Raw genomic sequence first — 20,510 nt, 5'->3', positions numbered from 1 at the left:
GATTGGCGGAAGGCGGGGCAGCGATGTCCTCAGAGATATAAAAAGTTAAGAGTACACCATCTCCACCCAAACAGAGATGAGACTTCCTAGAATAGATCCACATTTATTGCTCCTCGGAGAGAAAACCAAATAAATACGGATCCCTTCCTCATTTTATTACCGTTGCAGAAAGGGACGCTTTCTTCCATGGAATTATATCTCGTTAACATAGTTTATTTCATTTCTTTTTTTGAAGAGTTGAGGTGAAATTCAGTTTCTCCTAGCATACACATCAGATCGGTCAATATGTGAGGAAGGGAACTGTTCCGAAGGCACGTAGTGCAGGCGTGTAGTTTTTATGTTCATAATTTATTTGCCAAATGTATACTGCATAGTCTACGCTATATGATACATGCTAATAAGCTATATATTAATATTCTGTGAGCTGCGCTATGTTATGTAGTCAAGAGGATCCATGATACTATTGCTTTTAGCTCTAGATGTGCTTGGTTCCGATTCCAGTCAGTTTTCTTCGACATGGAAGTGAAAAGTTGCTGACGTCCCTCAGTGATAGAAATCGACTTTTCAGAGAAAAAATACAAAAGCGATCGCTTACGTTTTGCAACTCGTGTTTGAATATTACATTTAAAAGCACGGCGTGGTTATCGACCAGGAAAGATATCCGAGCTTGCTCTCTAATAAGCACCCGAAAGGTCTCTTAAGAGGCAGAGTCAGGGACACACCAACCTTTGGTGTGAAACTAAGCCCTGAAGTAGGAGGTCGACCTCCTTTAGGACAGACATGGGAAACTATGGCCCTTTTACGACTTGTGGATTTCAACTCCCAGAATTCCTGAGCCAGTATAGCTGACTCAGGAATTCTGAGAATAGAGCTGGAAGGAACTTTGGAGGTCTTCTAGTCCAGGCCCCTGCTCAAGCAGGACTATACCATCTGAGACAAGTGACTGTCTAGCCCAGGGCTAGGCAACCTTGGCTCTTTTATGACTCGTGGACTTCAACTCTCAGAATTCCCAAGCTAGCATGGCTCAGCTTGGAAACCTCTCCCTTTCCCTCAGCATGACTGGCTCAGGAATTCTGGGAATTGAAGTCCACGAGTCATAAAAGACCCAAGGTTGCCTACCCCGGGTCTAGCCCCAATTAACCAGTGGAACACTGGAGGCAAGCTGTTCCACTGGTTAATTGTCCTCACTGTCAGGAAGTTTCTCCTTAATTCCAGGTTGCTTCTCTTTGATTAGTTTCCAACTATTGTTTCTTGTCCTGCCAACGTTTGGTGAATAACGTTGACCCCCTTCTTGGTGGCAGCCCCTCAAATACTGGAATACTACTGTCATGTCACCCCTATTTCTTTTCTTTAGACTAACGAAACCCAAATCCTGCAACTGTTCTTCGTTTGTTTTAGTCTCCAACTAATCATCTTAGTTGCTTTTCTCTGAATTTTTTCCAAACTCTCAACATCTTTTTTGTGATATGGTGACCAAAATTTTTTGAAGTCCACAAGTCATAAAGTGGCCATGGTTCCCCACCTCTGCTTTAGGGGCAAGCGACTTCCAGGTCCCACCATAGGAATGCACTCTTCTATTTGTTCCTGGAGAGAAAATTATTGGAAATTAGGAGATCAGATTTTTAAAAAGGAATTCTGGACGCTGAAGTCAAGTTACCAAGATGAGAAACACTGCTTTGGGGTAAATGGAGAAACACCACCTTTTAACGTTGAGAAGAAATCTTTAAAACGGAAATTGAATAAAGTGACATAAAATTCTTTGTATTCAAGTGGAAAACCAATCATGGACAAATATCTGCACACACACACAACAATCCCCCAAATTTGTTCTTATAAAAGAGTTTTTTCAAATGTGGCAACTTTAACATACGTGGATTTGCTGACTAGGGAATTCTGGGAGCACAACCTGTATTAAAAAAATATAAGCACATTTGTAATTCTTTAGTATTTTGTATTTGTAATAGCTTTTGGCTAGAAATTAAATTATAATGCAGATTTTATTGTAAAGGATTTCTCAAGTAGGTTATTAAAAAATTACACTAGTTCCACTGGAATTATTTTGCACTCCAGTCCCTTGTTTGTATATGATCACTATTCGTGCCCTTGTTTACAGCAATGAAAGTATTGTTCCATCAACATCCCCTGATGGCAATCTATCAAGCACTATAGGTCAATCGTGATCAAATTTAAACACTAATGGGAACTGTGGATACTGAAAATCTAGACCAGGGGTGTCAAACTGCTGGCCTGTCGGCCGGTTGCATCATGCGGAGGCTGCGCCCACCCCAGCTCCGGCAATGCAAAAAGTCACAATACATCGCGACACGTCACATGACACGGTGAGTTTGACACCCGTGATCTAGACTGAAGACTGGAAATTTTAGAATTTAAAACCATTGGTTCAAGGAAAGATAATGAACAGCAGTATCTATGTAATGGAAGAAACAAACTAAACCCAATTTAAGAAATTAAATTACAGAACATTCTTTGAAGCTATCCAAAAATCTAAGGGGAAAGATGAGTTATAACAATTATTTCATTAGTGAGCATTTTTCTATATAGCTTCTAAGAATGACCCTAAGAATGACTCCTTAATCAGAAGACTTCATACTTAGGAATATTACTTGAATAATATATCTTTATATATTCAACTGTTTGTTTTTGCAGGCATATCCAATTGTGCTAGCTTTCTTTGCTTCAAAATGATTTGGAAGAACTATTTCAGACCTAAAGAAGCACAGGAACCTCTCTGCTTTTCATTACAAATCTGAAAAAAAATGCTGCTGCTTTAAGAGTCGTTTTACTTATCTTTAGTAAATCATCTCCCTAAAGCAACTACATTTTTCAGGTTCTTATGGAAGCCAGACCAAAAATTAGGCTACTTTAATAAACCAAGTGTATTTCCTCCAAATAATTTTCAGAGCTTGCCTAAGCTCTACTCTTTAGAACTATGAAATGTTACTTTTTGTCATCTCTTCAACAATGTATTTCAGTATTAAAATAGAAAAAAGACAAAATACAGTAAACATTGGGGGGAGACATTAAAAGACAGAATGTTTTGTTTGTATTTCTTGAAAACAGAAGTTTGATGTGATATCATTTGATGTGATAGAAAAAAAAACACTATAACAAATGTTTGCATATTTCTTTTTATTTCATGATCTCCAGATATTTCTGGAATTAAAAAATACGTAGGGGCTTACTAATCCCTTATCATAAGGGTTTAAACTACAATTCTAAGCCTCCACTGCTAATTGATCACTGCACCAATACTAAAAATTCAAGATTTATACTTTCTCCCATGCCCACCCACCCCCCAAAATTAGGCCTACTATATAGATACCTAGCAGCACTGCTATATAATAGTGAGTTGCAGATACTGCCTACTGTAAATAGCATTGCTCAGCAAACCAGTTTTCCTGAGGAAACAAATAAGCAGCAGCGTGACCACAGGTGATCACTTCTCCAGAATACATGCAAAATCAGAAGATCCAAGCATCCTTCCATAGGACACTTGTAAGGCTGTAATACATGACATATTGGGAAATTCAATACATGATCAGCTATAAGGGTGGGAGGGAATGCAGAAAATGCAACAATTAAGGCAAGGAAAGGTTAGGGCCACAGCAGTGCAATTGGTGAAATGTACATCATGTGCTGACAGTGGTGATAGCAATTATCTTGCCTGGTGGATTAGAAGGCCTTTCCCAATATAGAAGGAATCCTTGCATTGTGTTCTCTTCCAACTTATGGGTTCCAGTCAAAATACATCCGACAGAAAACTAAAAGCCATTAAGCTTATTACTAATAAAGACATCTTTCATCCCGCACCCATCCTCCAAGGCACCACTTTACATTTCATCAACATTGTTCCTGGAGCCTGTTACACATTGCCTCTGAAGAGGACACCATCATCTAATCAGAAGAATCACTTGAATCCCAGAGAAAGTCTGAAAAGTCGAAGTTTGTATCTTTGTGCAACAGCGCAAAGGTAAGAGCCCACTGAATAAGGCACACATCCACATCCTCATCCTCCTCTTCAGAGCTGTCAGATGGAGATGGATTGTAGGCCTGCGATACGACAGAAAAACAAATAAATAACACACTGACATAAAATCTCTCCACCAGTCTGTCAAAAAATGGTTTAGGATTGAAAATACAAATTAAGGCAATGATGTTTTTCAAGTAAGTAGTACGAACTTCATCTGCAACTTTTAGGGAAACAAAATATATGTGGAATAACCAAAGATTGGCTCAAGGCTGATTGCAACATTATGGAACTCAAAATAATGTATTTACATGATGCATCCTTGTCCAACTTGATGTCTTTGAAATTTCCAGAATTCCCAGCCTGGAATGAGATTGAGAATTATGAAAATGCCAAACTGAGCTAGGCTACATAATAGAACTGCCTGGAGTCAGCTCTGAAATTGATGTTATTGCTTAGCAAATAGCTGAAGTGCTTCACCTTATCTCAACGATATGAAAGTAGTTTCACTTACAAAGGGTGACCGATTCCGCCGATGAGGTCTCTGTCGCAACCTTGCAGCAGGAAGCTGGCCACTAGGAAGTTCATGCAGATAGATGCATTCTGATTTAAAGGGACAGTGACCATTGCTTCGGACAAAGAATTTGCATCGTATTTTGCTAAGAGAAACAAAGTAATTATTAGAACAATAGCAGCAGGTATATATATTTTTAATTTGTAGATAACGTACAAAAATGATATATCACAACGCATTATCAGCTAAATCACCGAGTTAAACTCTTAATTACAAAATAATGCTATTAACCATTTTTTCCCAATTATTAAAGGTCATAGCCAAAGAGATCACAAATTGATTTAAATTTGTAATTGAACTTCTCTCAACCTGTAGCCTACCAACATGTGATAGCTGGGAATACAGGTAGTCCTCAACTTATAACAGTGCATTTAGTGACCATTCAAAGATACGGCATTGAAAAAAGGGACGTGACCATTTTTCAGACTTATCCCCATGGTCACGTGATCAGACTGAATTCAGTTGCTTGCAACTGCTTCATGACAGTTGCAGTGTCCCAGTGTCATGTTGCAACCTTTTGACAAGCAAAGTCAATGGAGAAGCCAGATTCACTTAACAAGCATGTTATTAATTTAGCAACTGCAGTGATTCACTTAACAAATGTGGCCCCAAAAAGTTGTAAAATAGGGCAAAACTCACTTAACAAATTTCTCACTCTATCAACATAAATTCTGGGCTCAATTGTGGACGTAAGTCGAGGACTACCTGTACTATCTAACTATTCATATCTTGCTTCTCCTTCAGAAACCAAGAATGCTCTACATAGTACTTCCTCTCACAATTTTATACAAATGCCAATCCTATGGGGTGGGGGGTGGAGTTAAATGATATTGATTGACCCAAAATTATCTAATAAGATTCCAGAGCTGACTATGAATTTGGCCCTGAGTCTTTATAATTCTAGTCCAGCAACAACTGAATCACAGATTTTTGAAGCTGATTATTGTCCTAGGGCAGGGGTGGCGAACGTATGGCATGCGTGCCACAGGTGGCACGCAGAGCCGTCCCTGTGGGCATGCGCGCCATCGCCCCAGAAGGAGGTGGGGCCAGGCTCTTCCCCTCCACCTCTCCAGTGCAGCTGCTGGGCACCGTCCTTAGCCAGGAAGCCTCCGATGGGGCTCCATTCTCCACGCAGAGCGAGGCTGAGGGCCAAGGACCATGTGGTGAAAAGAAGGTTAGAGTTGAGGAAGTGGTTGGACTTATCTGCTACATGTGTACCTTACTGGGAGGGGGAAATCTGCGCCTCCAAAGGGGAAAAAAAAGAAAGAAAAAGCTCCAACTTGGCTGAAGGCAGGAAGGAGAAAGGAATGTGCCACAGCAAACAAAAAGGCAGATACTCCTTTTGGGGTTTTTTTCCACCCCCCCTCCGAAGTGACCCTCTCTCGGGCTGTGATGGAAAAGTTGTAGCTCAAATTTGCAAAACCAGTTCAGCCGCTTCTACCGAAGAAGACTCTTTGAGATTTGCTCTTCGGAAAAACTTTCCAGAGTTAACTAGTTGCAGGGCAGAGGTGCGCAGTGTAAGCAGACACCCCTTTGAATGTTTGTGTTGGGAAGGCAAGGAGTTGGGCTGTCTTTCCTTCCAGGAAAGATCAGATGACAGCTAGAGAGCAAAGGATGGGGGGAGCTGAGAAGGTTTTGCTCTCTGGAATGAGTTTTCCTGCGCTTTAAAACTTCTTTGAGCCTTATGGATCAAACTTAGCCGGGAGGTGCCTTCACGCGAATTTGCCATTCAAAAACATAAGTTTGTGCCCGTCCCCTTTCTTGTCCTAACTTGGCTTGCAGAATGGAGTCCATTTGCGCTATGCAGAAGCTCGTGGGGGTGGGGGAGGATGTGTGTGTGTTTGCACTTTGGAGGAGGCAGGGGGAATGTAGTGCCCATTTGCGCTGTAGGCAGGAGGAGGGGGATGCGTGGCTTTGCACTTTGGAAGAGGCAGGGAAAGGAGGGCGGTGTTTGCACTTGCACTTTGGAGGACGCAGGGAGAATGCATTGTTCATTTGCGCTTTGCAGACATTCACTGTAGGCAGGGGGAGGAGGAGGCGCACATGTTTGCATTTTGGAGAAAGGGAAAGAGAGGAAGGAAAGAAGGGAAGGAGGGAGAAGGAAGGAGGTGGGAGGGAGGGAGGGAGGGAGGGAGGGAGGAAGGAGATGGGAACGAGAAGGAGGAAGGCACCTGACTCTGGGGATACTACAAAGGTCAGGTGTGAAAAATGGTCATAAGCCACTTTATTCAGTGCCTTTGTAACTTCGAATAGTTACTAAGTTAGCTGTTGTAAGTCGAGGACTACTGTACTTTATCACTTTTTTCCTTTTTTGGGAGGGTGGGGTCATCAAGTTTTTGACACCTTGCTAGGTGACTGGAAAAGCCCTGAGTTAGAGTACTCAGACTGCAGCTGCTTTCTAGCAGGTATGTGGAATGGCGTGGAACCCACAGGTTTTGCAAAGTTAAGTGAAGAAGTTGGTTACAGCTTATTAGGAAAGATAAAATAGACAACCAAGAATGCTTTATTGACCATTCTTCGTCCAGATTTTATATCAGTTACATCTGCTAGTACAGTGGTTCTCAACCTTTTTAATGCCGCAACCCCCAACTGGTTGTAAGTCGAGGACTACTCAACCGGTCGTAAGTCGAGGACTACTCAACTGGTGCAGCACCGTTTGCAGAATGGGACTTTTGGCGGGCTCAGCAGGGCAGAGACAGCCTGGACAATTCCTATTGGCTTTTGAAAGCCAATAGAATTAGACTCTATTCAAGAGAGTCTATTCTATTGGCTTTCAAAAGCCAATAGAATAAAAGGGAGTAGCACAGCTAAGGAAAAGGGGAAAAAATGGCGGACTGCGTTGTTTGGCGACCCCCGTGAAATGGTCTTTCGACCCCAAATGGGGTCCCGACCCACAGGTTGAGAACCACTGTGCTAGTACAAACATTCTGCTTCAGATTTCTGTTATTTTCAGCATCTGGCAAAATGAATGAGTACTTTTCTAACAACCTGTAAAATCCAAGACACCTTGCTTTCATTGTTTAATTCCCCCCTCATACAGTAGTGGCCAAAATTGTGGAAACCTTTGGGGAAAAGTGTACAGTAGAAATGCCACCTTTGGTTAAGTTTCCACCAATTTTTCTTCTAATTTCTTTATAACTATAGGCTTCTTCACTTAATAATACTATTTTACATCGCTTTCTGGGCAACCAGTCAACTCTTTGCACCATGATTTTAATTTTATTACGTTTTACAAGCTCACTAAATGAAAGAACACCAAAAAACCCAACCTCCTCTCAGCTTCAGTATATAACATCAATAACTGACTCCTATTGTGATCTAATTGGCTCATTGCCAAAACAAGATGATGAGCCTCCTGCCAACTGCCCCACCCGCCAGAGACCCCCTGGATCTCCCCCAACCCTGCCCGGCCCCCAAAGGCATCCCTCCTCAGGAGCAACATTGATGTGGCCACACCTACCCTGGCCATGCCCACCCATGCTGCCATGACTACCATGGCCATGCCCACATGGCACCCGGTGATGCATAAGTGGGTTTCGGGTTGCAGTTTGGGCACTCGGTCTCTAAAAGGTTCGCCACCACTGTCCTAGGGTTTTAAATAAATCAAATAATTTTTGTGTAAGAAAAGTTGTTCATTTTCGCCTTTGAGCCAGACCCAATTCCTGGAAAATACACTGACAAGTCTCTGCAATTTTCTAAGCATTTAGCCATTATTTTCTTCCTAGGGCTGAAGTCATTGGCTCAAGGTTATGCAACTGGCTTTTGTGCCTAGGGCAAGAATAAAACTCAGGTTTCCCTGCTTCTAATCCAGCATCTTAATCACGGCAACAGACCAAACTGGTTGTCAGGAAAGAAAACAGGCAGAATTGGGGTCACTGCCATAGGGCATCCTTTTAACAGTGACAGGAACATTACATGCACGCATATATAGTACATAAAATTTCCTCTATAGTAACCATTTTAGGGAAATTCGGAAGGAACTCCATCCCCTTTCACTTATCTAAAGTAAGCCACAATTCCTTGGGCTTTTAAATGGCCAGTCATAGGTTTGCCATCACTGCTCTAGACAGCTAACAACAAAATTAATGTGACTATCAAAACAGCATAAAAGATTGAAAGGAGAGCTGAAATAAAAAGCCAAACAATAATTCAAAATCACAAGTCCTCCAATTTAACTATATGAACCTCAAGCATCAACATTATGTAACTCATCAGAGAGGTAGCTACTTACCTAGTCCGAGCCTTGAATTTCTCAATCAGTTTTTCTTTCTCTTGTGCATCAGAAACCCAATATTTATTGGGAATAAAGTAAGTTGATGTGACTCTGCACTCTGGGCAACCTCTGGAAGTTGAATACAATGATACAATTCATCTATCAATATAAGTATTAAAAGCCTTGGAGATTTAAACAAGACCAGGTGTCTTCAGAATTTCAATTTGTATTAATATCATCGACAGTGAAGCAGAAGCAAATTTATTTATCATAGGATAGGTATCACCAGTGCACTGATGATACCGAGTTATACAATATATCCCAATCCCTGGTAAAGTGAGTGACGCAACGGATGTTCTTTCACTGGGCCAGCAGGCTGTGGGAGCCTGGAAGAGGAGTAACAGACTTGGGCTGAACAGATGGAATGGCTGTGGGTGGGCCCTCTCTATCCAGGAGTTTATCATCTTTGATGAGCTTGCCCTTCCTGAGACAGATCCAATACATAACCTGGGGCTCCTCCTGGACTCATGCCTCCTGCTTCTGAAGAGCAGGTGCAGCAGTGGCTAGGAGGGCCTTTGCTCAGCTTCAGGTTGTGCATCAGTTATGCCTTTTCCTGGACAGGGAGGCTGTCTGCTCAATTACTCGTTTTCTGGTAGTCTCAAGTTTGGACTACTGCAAGCCTGTCCTTTTCCTTCTAGCACGTTTTATTTTGCCAGTGTACAGGACAAAGGCTTTTCAAAATGTCCGCGAGTCACTCGAGTGCAATAGGAAAAGGAATGTACAGTATGGTGATTTAAAAGCTTCTCATCCAAGCATGACAGACAGTGAAAATGCAAGCTTAAAGGGTACTCAGTACTAGCCAGGAACAAGAATAAATATTAACCTCCATAAAGATTCCATTTATATAAGCAGGAGGCCTGCAATTACTATGCAAAACTTACTTTATCACTGTACTGTGAAAGTCTCTGCTTTTCCGCCACTTCCGGATACAGCTCACACAATAAGCATGGGTACAGTTGGGAAGAATGCCAAACAGACGTTCCTCGGGCAAGATTTTCTGAGAGATTTTGTCCATGCAGATACCACATACCACATCCTTGCTCCTTTCCACTGCAGCTTCTATTGCTGCTGCTGAACTACCAGCTGCCTAAAAAAGATCATCAGAATGTTTAAGAGTAAAATCAGACAAAACAGATCTTGGCTGTTACTCTATAGATCCTTTTTTTTTTTGTATTGCTTTTTTCACAAGTTTAAATTTGGAACATTTTTCCTATATAATCTATTAGAGCTTTAGATAAAAGGAAAGTTATGAGTGGTAGGATGATTGGGGCAAGACTCATGCTGTCATACCCATCTTTGTCTTAACTGGCAGCTCTTCCTGAAAAAAAGAAAGCCTGCTACTTCAAAAACATTAGGCAGAATTTAGTAGCCACAAGAGAACAGTACCCTTCAATAGGATGAATTCATTTCTGCAAACTGTTACCCCTCATTGTATTCAGTTGCAATTTTCATAAATTTCAACCAAAAGTTATAAAGGAAGGGAAGTTCCACAATAATTAGGCTTTGTTTTGGTAAATGTATTTTGACACAAAGAAATGTGGAGTAATTTAAAAAAAAACAAACCAAAACCAAGATATTTTTGTACTGCATTATCACCATCATTTGCCTCTCGGGAATTTTTCATTCACTTATTTCCTCTGTTTCCTATTTAATCACTCCTTTGTCCTTTTTCTTTCCCTCACTTTGATCTATTCCTTACCCATTCCATTTTTCTCCCTTTCTTAAGGTTGCCTAATCCAACTTGTTCATAGCCTGTAGAACCTGATTTTAAGGCATATGCAGAAGGAAGGAGAGAAACAGGATGTATATAAGGCAAGGCTGGTTCCTGCAAATGTTGTTCTAGTAATTCCAACCATCAGCCACCATGCTGGCTAAGGAGTTCAGTTTAGTGGTTTCTAGAAACATTATTTCCATCAACAGAGTGCACTCTCGAATGAATTTTCAAAGAAATATGTTTTAAGGTCTCAATACATGGGAGCAATAGCTCTTCATTTAGCCCCCCCAACATAATAGTCTGTATATTCCATATGCAACTGATATATAATGAAATTGTTGTCCTAAGATACTCAAACAACACAGCATGCTTTTAGATGGTAGTATCTATTGTTCTCTCTGATCTTCAGCTCTCCCACCTACCTTTGATTCTGCTGAGGGGAGAGAAGCAGAAGCAGTCTCCTTGGTGGATTCACTTTCTGACTTCAGGGATGCGGTACCATTTTTCAGTTCCTGGGAGCTAGAAACTAAGCAGAAAGAATACAGCGAGCCCATTAATCCATTCTATGTAACATTATAAATGAGTCTAAATCACATATAGCACACCCCCGGAAGTCTTAACTTCAAGAAGAAGCACTAGCAGGATGTATCTCTGGAAGGACAAACCAGAAAGAAGAGCAGAACTTTTTTCAGTTGCCACAATGATGGTGGTGGAAAGACTAAATGGCCATTCATATGGGTGGTTTAGATAGGATCTTAGCCTCTGCCTCTTTTATTTTAATGCAAAATACAGAGCAAGCTATGCATATTAAGCAAGATATGCATATTAAATAAATCTTTATTAAAGTTACTCAATTACGTGCTCACTTTTAAATGGACTCTTACAACACAAGAGCCACTCAGAAAAGTAGTTTCAATATAATTTGGTTTTCTTGGAAGATCTTCAAACAAAAGATGGCTATGAAGGGCTTTCGTGGTTCAAATGGAACATAAACAATGGAATCTTGAGTTAGAGATGATGATGATATTGAGAAGATACTTTGACAGAGAAAAGTGTATATTAGCAGTCAAATAATAAAGTTCTGGAAAATGCAGAGAGAATTACAAGAAGACCTGAAATGATGTGCTCAAAATATGCAACATTTCATTTGAGTACTATGCTTCTACACATGCTAAGCTGCAAATGGTATTGGAATTTGATGCGTTCTGTGAATACTCCAAAGAAATATATAATACACACAACTTTATTCCATTAGTTCTGTTGGAAGCCTACCTGCATTGGTCTCCCTAGGGACAAATTCTTTGCTGAGAGCCCAGTTTGATGGACGCTTACGGATAAAGGCTTTTTCCTTGTCTTCATCCTCCTCATCAAACAACATGCTCATGCTTTCAAAGTTTCTTTGCAGCTGCCCCGTGCCCAAGACTGCTGGCTCAGACTCACGTCGGGATCTTCCCCGGCTCCTAACTGAAGCCTCTGGCAAGATGGCTGGCTCTGACCCTCGGCGGTTCCCTGACAATCCAGTTCCTTCCAGTCCATGGTAGGCAGACTCTGTACCACACCTGCTGAAGGCTGGGGCTTCTGAGATATGCTGGTAGCTAATGAAATATTGAATAGCAAGTGAGGTGGAGCGATAGTGGTATTTCACTGACAGCATATGAAACATATCTCTCCTTGCACTTTAGTTTTCAAATTCTCCTTGCTGCAATTATGGTGCTGATACGCAAACTATTAAACACAGTGTGCAAGATTGCCCATGATGTGCATTCTCTGATTCCCTAGAACAGGGATCCCCACCCCCAGTTCGTGAACCAGTATTGGGCCATGGCATGCTAGCAACCAGTCTGCATAAACAAAGTCCCATCCATGGGATGCAGGCAGCACACAAAACCACGCACCCTCCAGTCCGTGGAAAAACCTCTCTCCACAGAAACTTTCTCTGGTGCCCAAAAGGTTGTGGACCTCTGCCCTAGAAGATCTGCACAAAGCAATGCCAGAGACAATCACCTGGATAGTTGAATTGAACATCCAGTTATGAGGCTATTGCCATGTCCCCATATAGGTTTTGTATATAATTACGTGAATTGTGTGTATATGTTTACTTCTCCTCTGCCATGGTCTCATCATACGCTAAATAAAGTTTCTAAATTATCATACTCTCATTATTATAGCTCTACAAAATGATTGCCAAATTGTACTTCGAATACTCCTGCTAGAGAAGGGGTCAGAAAACATGCCTTCCTATTTCCCCTTTCCCAAACAACTTCAGTGCTTTTTCAAAGTTGCTCCGAGAACTAGGAGAGCTAAAGCAGCAAGAAAGGGGAAGAAACACAAATTTGAAAGGGGCTTCTTGACTCTTTCTACCCCCATTTGGATCCTAGTGCTTTCTATGAATTCATGCTGTTTCCATGAATGGATTGGACAATTGGGATCTAATCCGGTGCCTTCTGATAATAACAAAAATCAGCACAAGAGATAAATGATATGCTAAACCTATGTGTAAGACTACAACTCCCTTTAAAAAGGCTGTTTGTTTGCCTAATTCACAAAGTAAATCAGAATAGGAATTCTGAGTACCACTTCATTTTAATATTTTAGCATATGCCTTTAACATGCATTTTGAAAAAGGACTACAAAAGCCACATTCGTACTTTAAAATAAGCTTGGTATGATTTGTGCTTAACAAGATGTGTCACCCAGCCATGGCTTATGGCTTAGTATTATCTGCAAAGTAGGTCGTTCTAGCTTGCTCAATAAACTGAGGCTTAGCATATATGAATCCTTATTTCCTAATACAAGTAGCCAGAAGAAAATCTGATTGCTAACCCATAATATGTTGACTAAGTGGGAAAGTTGAAGTTTTTATTTTGACCTTCAAGCCATTATAATCTTAACTGGCTATCTGCAATATGGAATAATGTGAAACCTTTCTCTACCCCATCCCCACCCTCAAATTTTCTAAAGTAAAGTATATTAAAAATTTTCTTAAACAGCACTTTCCTGCTGCTATGCAACATGCAAAAATGCTCAATATGTCAAGCATTAACCAACAGAGAAAAATGCAAGCCAGTAACATATTGTAAAATCCTGGAAAGTCAACCTAAATTGAAATAGTTCACTAAAAGCAAAGCCAAAAAAAGGAATGCTACATCAGAACTTGTGTCACTGATCTAACAAATATTGGACGTATTTCCAATATTTTCATGGAGACTTACTACTTTTTCTGTCTTTCATGTATCAGGTATTAAGCATTTAGCACTAAGGCTTTGCAACTCTTTTATTTCCTATCTAGATCTGGAGATTTACTGATGGCTAAATTGGGGGATATTTCTATACTTCACTGTCAGGTGGGAGCAGTAATCTAAGCACCTAGAAGGCACCAGGTGTTAGAAGGCTGTTTCAGAAGTTTGTAGCTGAGGTGGAATATAGGCTAAGTCAGCGGTTCTCAACCTTTGTGTGACGGTGATTCCTGTCACACGGACGCGCCGCGCATGCGCGGCGCCGGCCCGAGGAGGAAAAATGGCGGATCGCGTTGTTTGGCGACCCCCGTAAAATGGTCGTTCAACCCCAAATGGGATCGCAACCCATAGGTTGAGAACCGCTGGGCTAAGTCTTTTTGAGTTTTCTTCTTGCTTAAAAGAAATGGAGAAAGTATTCTGAAACATGTATGAAAGTAAGATGCAGGGAAATACAAGGAGAAAAGGCGAGAGGTAGAAAGATATGGTACCTACAGTTGCTGAGGGGAGGGAAGCTAAGGATATGAATTGCAGAGAGCTACTATGAGGAAAAGAGAAGGCAGTAACATATATCAGCCTTGCTCTACTTGTCTTCCTGGGTTTGTTTTGATGAAAACAAGGAAAACCAAAAGAATCAAATTTCAGTCCTGGTGAACTAGGACTGACCTAAGAGGATTTGGCAGAATTTCCAGAACCTGGTGGTTTGTTCTATATTTAAAGCAAATTTCTTCCTCTTTTTTCCATCTTCTGTACCACTAATACTCCATATCTAATTGATATGAGGCACATTATGTATTTTCAAAAATGTTTACCTGCAACAGTCTCCATAGCCACAGAATCCATTCTGGAAATACCTGCAGATCTGGGTAGATTTCCTATCATGGGAAAATCGGCAATTCTGGCCCCATCTACATGTTCCACGGGCGAAGTTCCTAGAAGCAGAATAATAAGAAAATGTGTAGAAGGAATCAGAATTCTATTCTTAAGAGGGCCATCTGGATGCCAGTATCTTAGTAAAAAATATTACAACCAGTGTTAAATTTACATGCATTTCTATCCTTGTTTAACTTTGAATTTATCAGGTCCCACATGGATATATAACAATAATATCAATATGGAAAATTACGCTTATCCCATTGCTACCCATTTAGATCAGACCTCAGATATCTAAGTCAGGAAGGAATGTGCATCATTAACATATGGCCTATTCAGTAAGAAGTGGAGAAGGCAAAAAGTTTCCAATTTTCTTCAGATCACACACCTTGTTTCCCCTCTACTTTCCATTAACTAAAGGTCTAGGAAGGGCAGAGGAAGGAGAGAAGCTCTTTATTCCATTTTGGGTTATGTGTAATCCTTACTACAAACACCATTTCTCTAATAGTTTGTTAAAATGAAAACAGAAAAAATGGAGTGATAAACAATAAATGAAGAATATTCTCAGATAAATGGAGAATAAATAAAATTCCTGATTAAACCAGATTGAAGGATCTTTCAATGTTACACTTGGAATTTTAAAAAGGATATGGGAACATGCCATTTTTAAGCTCAACATGAGCTTAAAAGGATATATATTGTAATAGGAATAGCCAGAAAGATCAAACTTTTACAGGAAGATCTGTTCCCATCTTTTGATTGCGAAGAGATGATTTCACAAAAGCTCCATTCAAAGGATATTTATTGCTCTATTTATACTTGATAGATTTGACAAACACAGCAAAGCAGCTCACTCTAATTCTTAAGAGTGTGTTGAAAGAAAATTAGTTATCTGCGATGAAAGAGAGGTAATATTTTAACATACCGGTATATGGATTTGCTGGTTCAGAATCAAAATTATTGCACCAAAAATACATTTTAACACTCAGCTGTTAACTAAGAGCTTATCACAAACAATGAAATGACAGGCTAAATCAACAATGTTCCAACAAGTATTTGGCCTTTGTATAACAAAAGTGCCAACTGCATAATCTAAGTTTTTATTGGTAATTTAATTATGTATATATGCTTGAATGCATTTGAGGGTTTTGTGATATCCCATCCAGAAGCTTCATTATAAATAAAGAGCAACACACTTTAAGTACCAAAAGGGCGTCACACACACAAAAATCCCTAAGTTATTTTCTGTCATCTGAAAGGTATTACACATTACAGCTAGATTCTGTTTGAACATTTACTACTATGTGGAATGACCTTGAAGGGAAAAGTGAAGGTATATTGCTTAGAAAATAAAAAGGGGGAGAAATGCCCACCCACAGCTGCTTATCAGTCAGAAAAAGAATTTAGTAAGTATCTGCCTAAATTAATCAGGCTATTTTAAAAAATGGTGGGAGATTTCTACTTTCAGACTTGCAAGATTCTGTTAATTTAGCTTTACAGTGAAATAGAATTAGATCATATGGTTGTGTTCTGTCTAGTTTATCTGGAGGGGCAGACAGAATGCTTTGAAAAGCTTCCTAATGATAGGAACAGTTCCACAGTAAAGCTGATTACAGTAAGATGTGGCATTCACTCGACTGGCATTTCTTCAAAGTGTGGGTATATATTTGCCACAGAATCTTTTTGTTTCCTGCACTGAAAATGACAGAATTCAGGTTTCTTCCATTCCTATGATTCCAAGCAATGACATTCTGGTAGAGGATCAAAGAAAGGAAAAAAATTCTTGTCATTGTTTGAATGAGCAAAAGGCTTGGAAAAATGTATGCCTAAAGCAGAGGCCTAGGAAGAGAAACCTCCATCTGCAGAGTTTGGGGCTCTAATAATCAATTGTCAATATTTTAATCTAGAGGTGGTGGCCATGCAGTTAAGCAAATACAAACTTAATTTCAAATTCTCATTCCACCAGTCATTTGGTCACGTCTGAAATGTGTTTATCCTTGCTAGACAAAAATCTCCCTAATTGCTTTAGCTGAACCCTAGTTATTAAATTTATATTCCACGTTTGTTCATATGGGACTTAAAATTCTTTTTCCATGGCTTTTTATTGGCTGAATAATGACAGCTGAGTTCTTTTGGGTTCAGGGTACAGATTTGGCTCCAATGGTTTGCAGTAAGTGGACCAAACTATTCCTGCTCTTTAATTTATTACACGGCCATCATCTTATTTACTCTCATCTCTTCTCTATTTCTAAGGAAATTAGCAAAAACAAAGGGGAAACTGTTCCCACTTGATTTGTGAAGCTGAAAAGGCTCTCCCAAACCTGGCTACTATATTGTCATAAGACAAAAAAGAGCAGGAGGAGAGCAATGAAAGACAGTGAATTAGCAAGAAATTAAAAAAAAAAAACAGTTGGAAGACAAAATCTTATCACTAACACAAAACTACCAAAAGCACAATGGACATGAACTTTACACAAAGATACCAACACATAATTGCAGGCATTACATGTGTAAATTAATCAATAGTGTTAACTATGCCTAATATGAATAACAATAGTGGTTCCCCCCTTTTTCCTCTAGGCCAGTGGTTCTCAACCTTTCTAATGCCACGACCCCATAATACAGTTCCCCATGTTGTGGTGACTCCCAACCACTTATACATCACCGGGTGCCGGGCGTGGCCAAAGAAAAGGGGGAAGAAATGGCGGACAGCCTTGCTTGGCGACCCCCGTGAAATGGTCATTCGACCCCAAATGGGGTCCCGACCCACAGGTTGAAAACCACTGCTCTAGGCTAGGAATTACTTTTTTGTTTGTAGTTAATGTTGATATGTATTGAAGATAGGTGGTTGTAACTGAAATCAGCACTTAAGGATAATGGTGGTTTTGTAGGAACTTTCATAATCTAGCAAAGTTTCCCCTTTTAAGAACCTGCTTAACCCTAGAAACTAAATCTACCAATCGGTAGGAATGTTGATCCGAGGTAAAGTAAGGAGGAGCAATGGACGTTGCTTGGCAGTTGAGTGAAATTCCAGTTCTTTGTTTCTGCTGTTCCGTGCGGGTAGGGTGAGTAAATACTGGCAAGCCTAGTTGGTATTTCCCAAACTCTCAAAGTTAAGAGGCCACTATCACTAACAAGTTACTAACACAGCAGCCACCAACATACGCATCCATAAAAATGGACGATTCCCGCCCAACTTTAGTTAAACTCAAGTGTGGCTTTAGCTATACGCTTTCCATTTCAAGTACAAGAAATACAGGAAGAGGCCCTCCATTTTTGTGTGGGCGCTTCCTAGAATCAAACGCGTGTCCTTACTGCTCGGGACCTTGTTTTTAAAAACAAGGCCGCGCCCTGAAAATGACATCAAGTCAGAGATCCTAAGAAAGTAGCAAGAATTTCCCTTTCTCATCCCGTCTATGCAAACAGAATCGGGAGGCCGTGGAAGCAACTCGTTCGAACTGCGGACTGCGCGCGCATACCCCAGAGCGATGCTCGGCGGGAAATGATGCAAGCAGAAACAAAAGCCAGAAAGTTTGCTTTCAACTGCGGGGCCCGATACAATACAGTAAGACTGTTGCGGAGTCATTTTCAATACAGCCACTTACTCAGTAGCGCCCAAGCCTCAATTGCTCTGGCGCCTGCAAGGTTGCTCACCAAGCCAGACTACAACAACTAGAAAACTGCAAAGCAATACTCTCAGAAAGCGCATTGCACGAGACACTCCCCGCTTTCCAGGCGATCTAGTCGAGAGTAAAAACGACTGCGCTCAAGATCTCTCTCCAAAAGCGCCCTACCTGCATGGGATCCTACTGGATCCAGGCCTCTTGCTGGCCTGGCGAGCGCCTCCACCTACAGCCCGCCAAGACTCCATCGCGTTTCCAGCCACACTCAGAAACTCCCAAATCTACTTGGCCTTTCCCTCTTCCCAGAGGCACTTTATGACAGAGGAGGGGTTTAGCAAGAAGAGCCCATTGGAGAAGGGAGGGTGGACACACCCCGCTTATTTTAAACGGTCGAATGGTGGCTCGTTTCTTTTTTGAAAAGGTTATTTTCGCGGCATCTCAGTGAGCAATAGATACTCGAACGGGGTGATAAATCCTTCAGTAGGTACTCCAGACGTGTTTTTGCATAGGGGGCATATGGGGGTGCATTGTATTTACGGGTGGGGCTTATTCATCCTGAACTTCTGTTGTTCTTAAGTCCTACTTACTTAAATAAAGTTTAGTAGAGTAGAAGTTTGCTTTACCAAGCAAAATCCAAATTACAATAAAACAGGTCGCAAACAGGTTTGTTTTCTAACAAAAATATTGTGTCACTTTTATGTAGGATTAGGTAAAACAAAATACAGTAGTAATGGATTTCGTTCAAAAATAGTTACTTTTAAGGCAATACTAGTATAGTATAACCAGGATTCTAAAAGGGATCAGTGAGAAGAAATAGAAGATCATATAGACAAGACAGTCTCTAGCCAAGCAAGAAAATCAAGGCATAGTTGTTTATCCATGAAATATAACTGTGAAATCCCCCAGTACATATAGGATTTCATAATAGTTAATCGAGCTGCTTGATCAGTCTCATCAGTGAGATGGCAGAGAATGGAAGAAAAATACAAATGTGAATCTCTGTAAAAGTTGAATCTGCCAAATATTTTGCAGTTATCTACCACTTCAAAAACTTTAGAGCATCTTCCTAATCCCAGTACATTTGGTGAACTGCATTGATCACCAGTATACTTCCAAATTCAATCAAGGTACTAGTTGTTGCCTTTAAAGCCCTACATAATCAAGTTATTTGTGGGACTATCTGCCTATGATTGTACAGTATTTACCTGTTATGTTAGATTCAATAGGTCCAGCTTGCTCCAAATCCTGTCCATCAGGGAGTGTCATGTGGCAGAATCCAAGAGACTTTTTGGTTGTGTAATCTGCTCTCTGGCGATCAGACTTACCACAATACTGTTGGCTTTTTTGAAGGCCTTGAAAATCTGGTATTTGTCACCAATCCCCCAGATGTGTGACTAAGCCCATATCGTGGTTGTATTTGGTTTTTCTGAAGTGCTATATATGCTATAGTTTTTGGCTATGGTTTGTTCTCCAAGCTTGTTTCAATATAATTTCTGAACACTTTGTTACCAAACTAGGTAACATCATCAGCAAGATTTTCTTGTTATTCTCCTTAGCTTATAAATGTCTTGTGTGCCAGTGTGGACAGTTGGTTGTGCGATTGGTTGTTTGTTTGGAGCTATATTTGAATTTTGAGCAGTTGATTGGTTCTCTTGTTGATTGGCACGTTGAATGGTCTGGTTCTTACATATTCATATGTTGGATCTAGATCAATATGCTTGTTCATTGCTCCTTTGGTGGAATACCAGACCTCAGTAAAATCATACGTGTATTTTTGTTCCTTCCCAATCAAATTGATGTTGTTTATCATCAATGTGGTTTGAGATCAGGGATTTTTGGTCTTGCCGTTTAATTGCTAGTTGATGTTCATGAACCTTGTTTTCAATTGCCTTCCTGTTTGTCCCACATAGAACTGGTTACAATTGTTACAATTGATTTTGTATACTTTGTTGCTGTTGTCTTCTTTCTGTATTTTGTCTTTGACTTTAGATAGCTCTTTTCTGTGTGTAAATGTGGGTTTGTGAGCTATCCTTATTCCTAGGGATTGCAGTATTCTGGCTACCATTTTGATTGTTCCTTTAATGTATGGCAGGACTTGTTTTTGTGTTGTACTTGGCTATGTATTTTGTCAGGGTTTGGACGATAAGCATCATATTAATGACATTTTTGGGATAGCCATTGAGGAGGAAAACATCAAAAAGGTGTTTCTCTTCTGCTTTTCTTAATAATTTG

General features: G+C 40.3%; 1 protein-coding gene across 1 annotated transcript; it reads right to left on the bottom strand.

The window, feature by feature from the left end:
- Positions 1–3,135: 3,135 nt before the first annotated feature.
- On the bottom strand, positions 3,136–18,601 carry LOC120306433 (E3 ubiquitin-protein ligase makorin-1-like). Its single transcript, XM_039339668.1, has 8 exons — positions 18,450–18,601; positions 14,595–14,714; positions 11,822–12,144; positions 10,972–11,075; positions 9,717–9,922; positions 8,794–8,904; positions 4,503–4,647; positions 3,136–4,071 (listed from the first exon to the last, which is right to left on the bottom strand). Exons 1-8 carry the CDS (start codon positions 18,524–18,526, stop codon positions 3,916–3,918), a joined length of 1,242 nt encoding a protein of 413 aa, XP_039195602.1. The 5' UTR covers positions 18,527–18,601; the 3' UTR covers positions 3,136–3,915.
- Between the last annotated feature and the right edge of the window lie 1,909 nt (positions 18,602–20,510).

Source organism: Crotalus tigris, unplaced genomic scaffold (assembly GCF_016545835.1).
Source record: "Crotalus tigris isolate CLP2741 ecotype Arizona unplaced genomic scaffold, ASM1654583v1 scf7180000017550.10884619, whole genome shotgun sequence".
In the NCBI taxonomy this organism is placed as follows: Eukaryota; Metazoa; Chordata; class Lepidosauria; order Squamata; family Viperidae; genus Crotalus; species Crotalus tigris.
The sequence above is the reverse complement of the archived record's forward strand: the minus strand, read 5'-3'. Positions and strand labels throughout refer to the sequence as shown.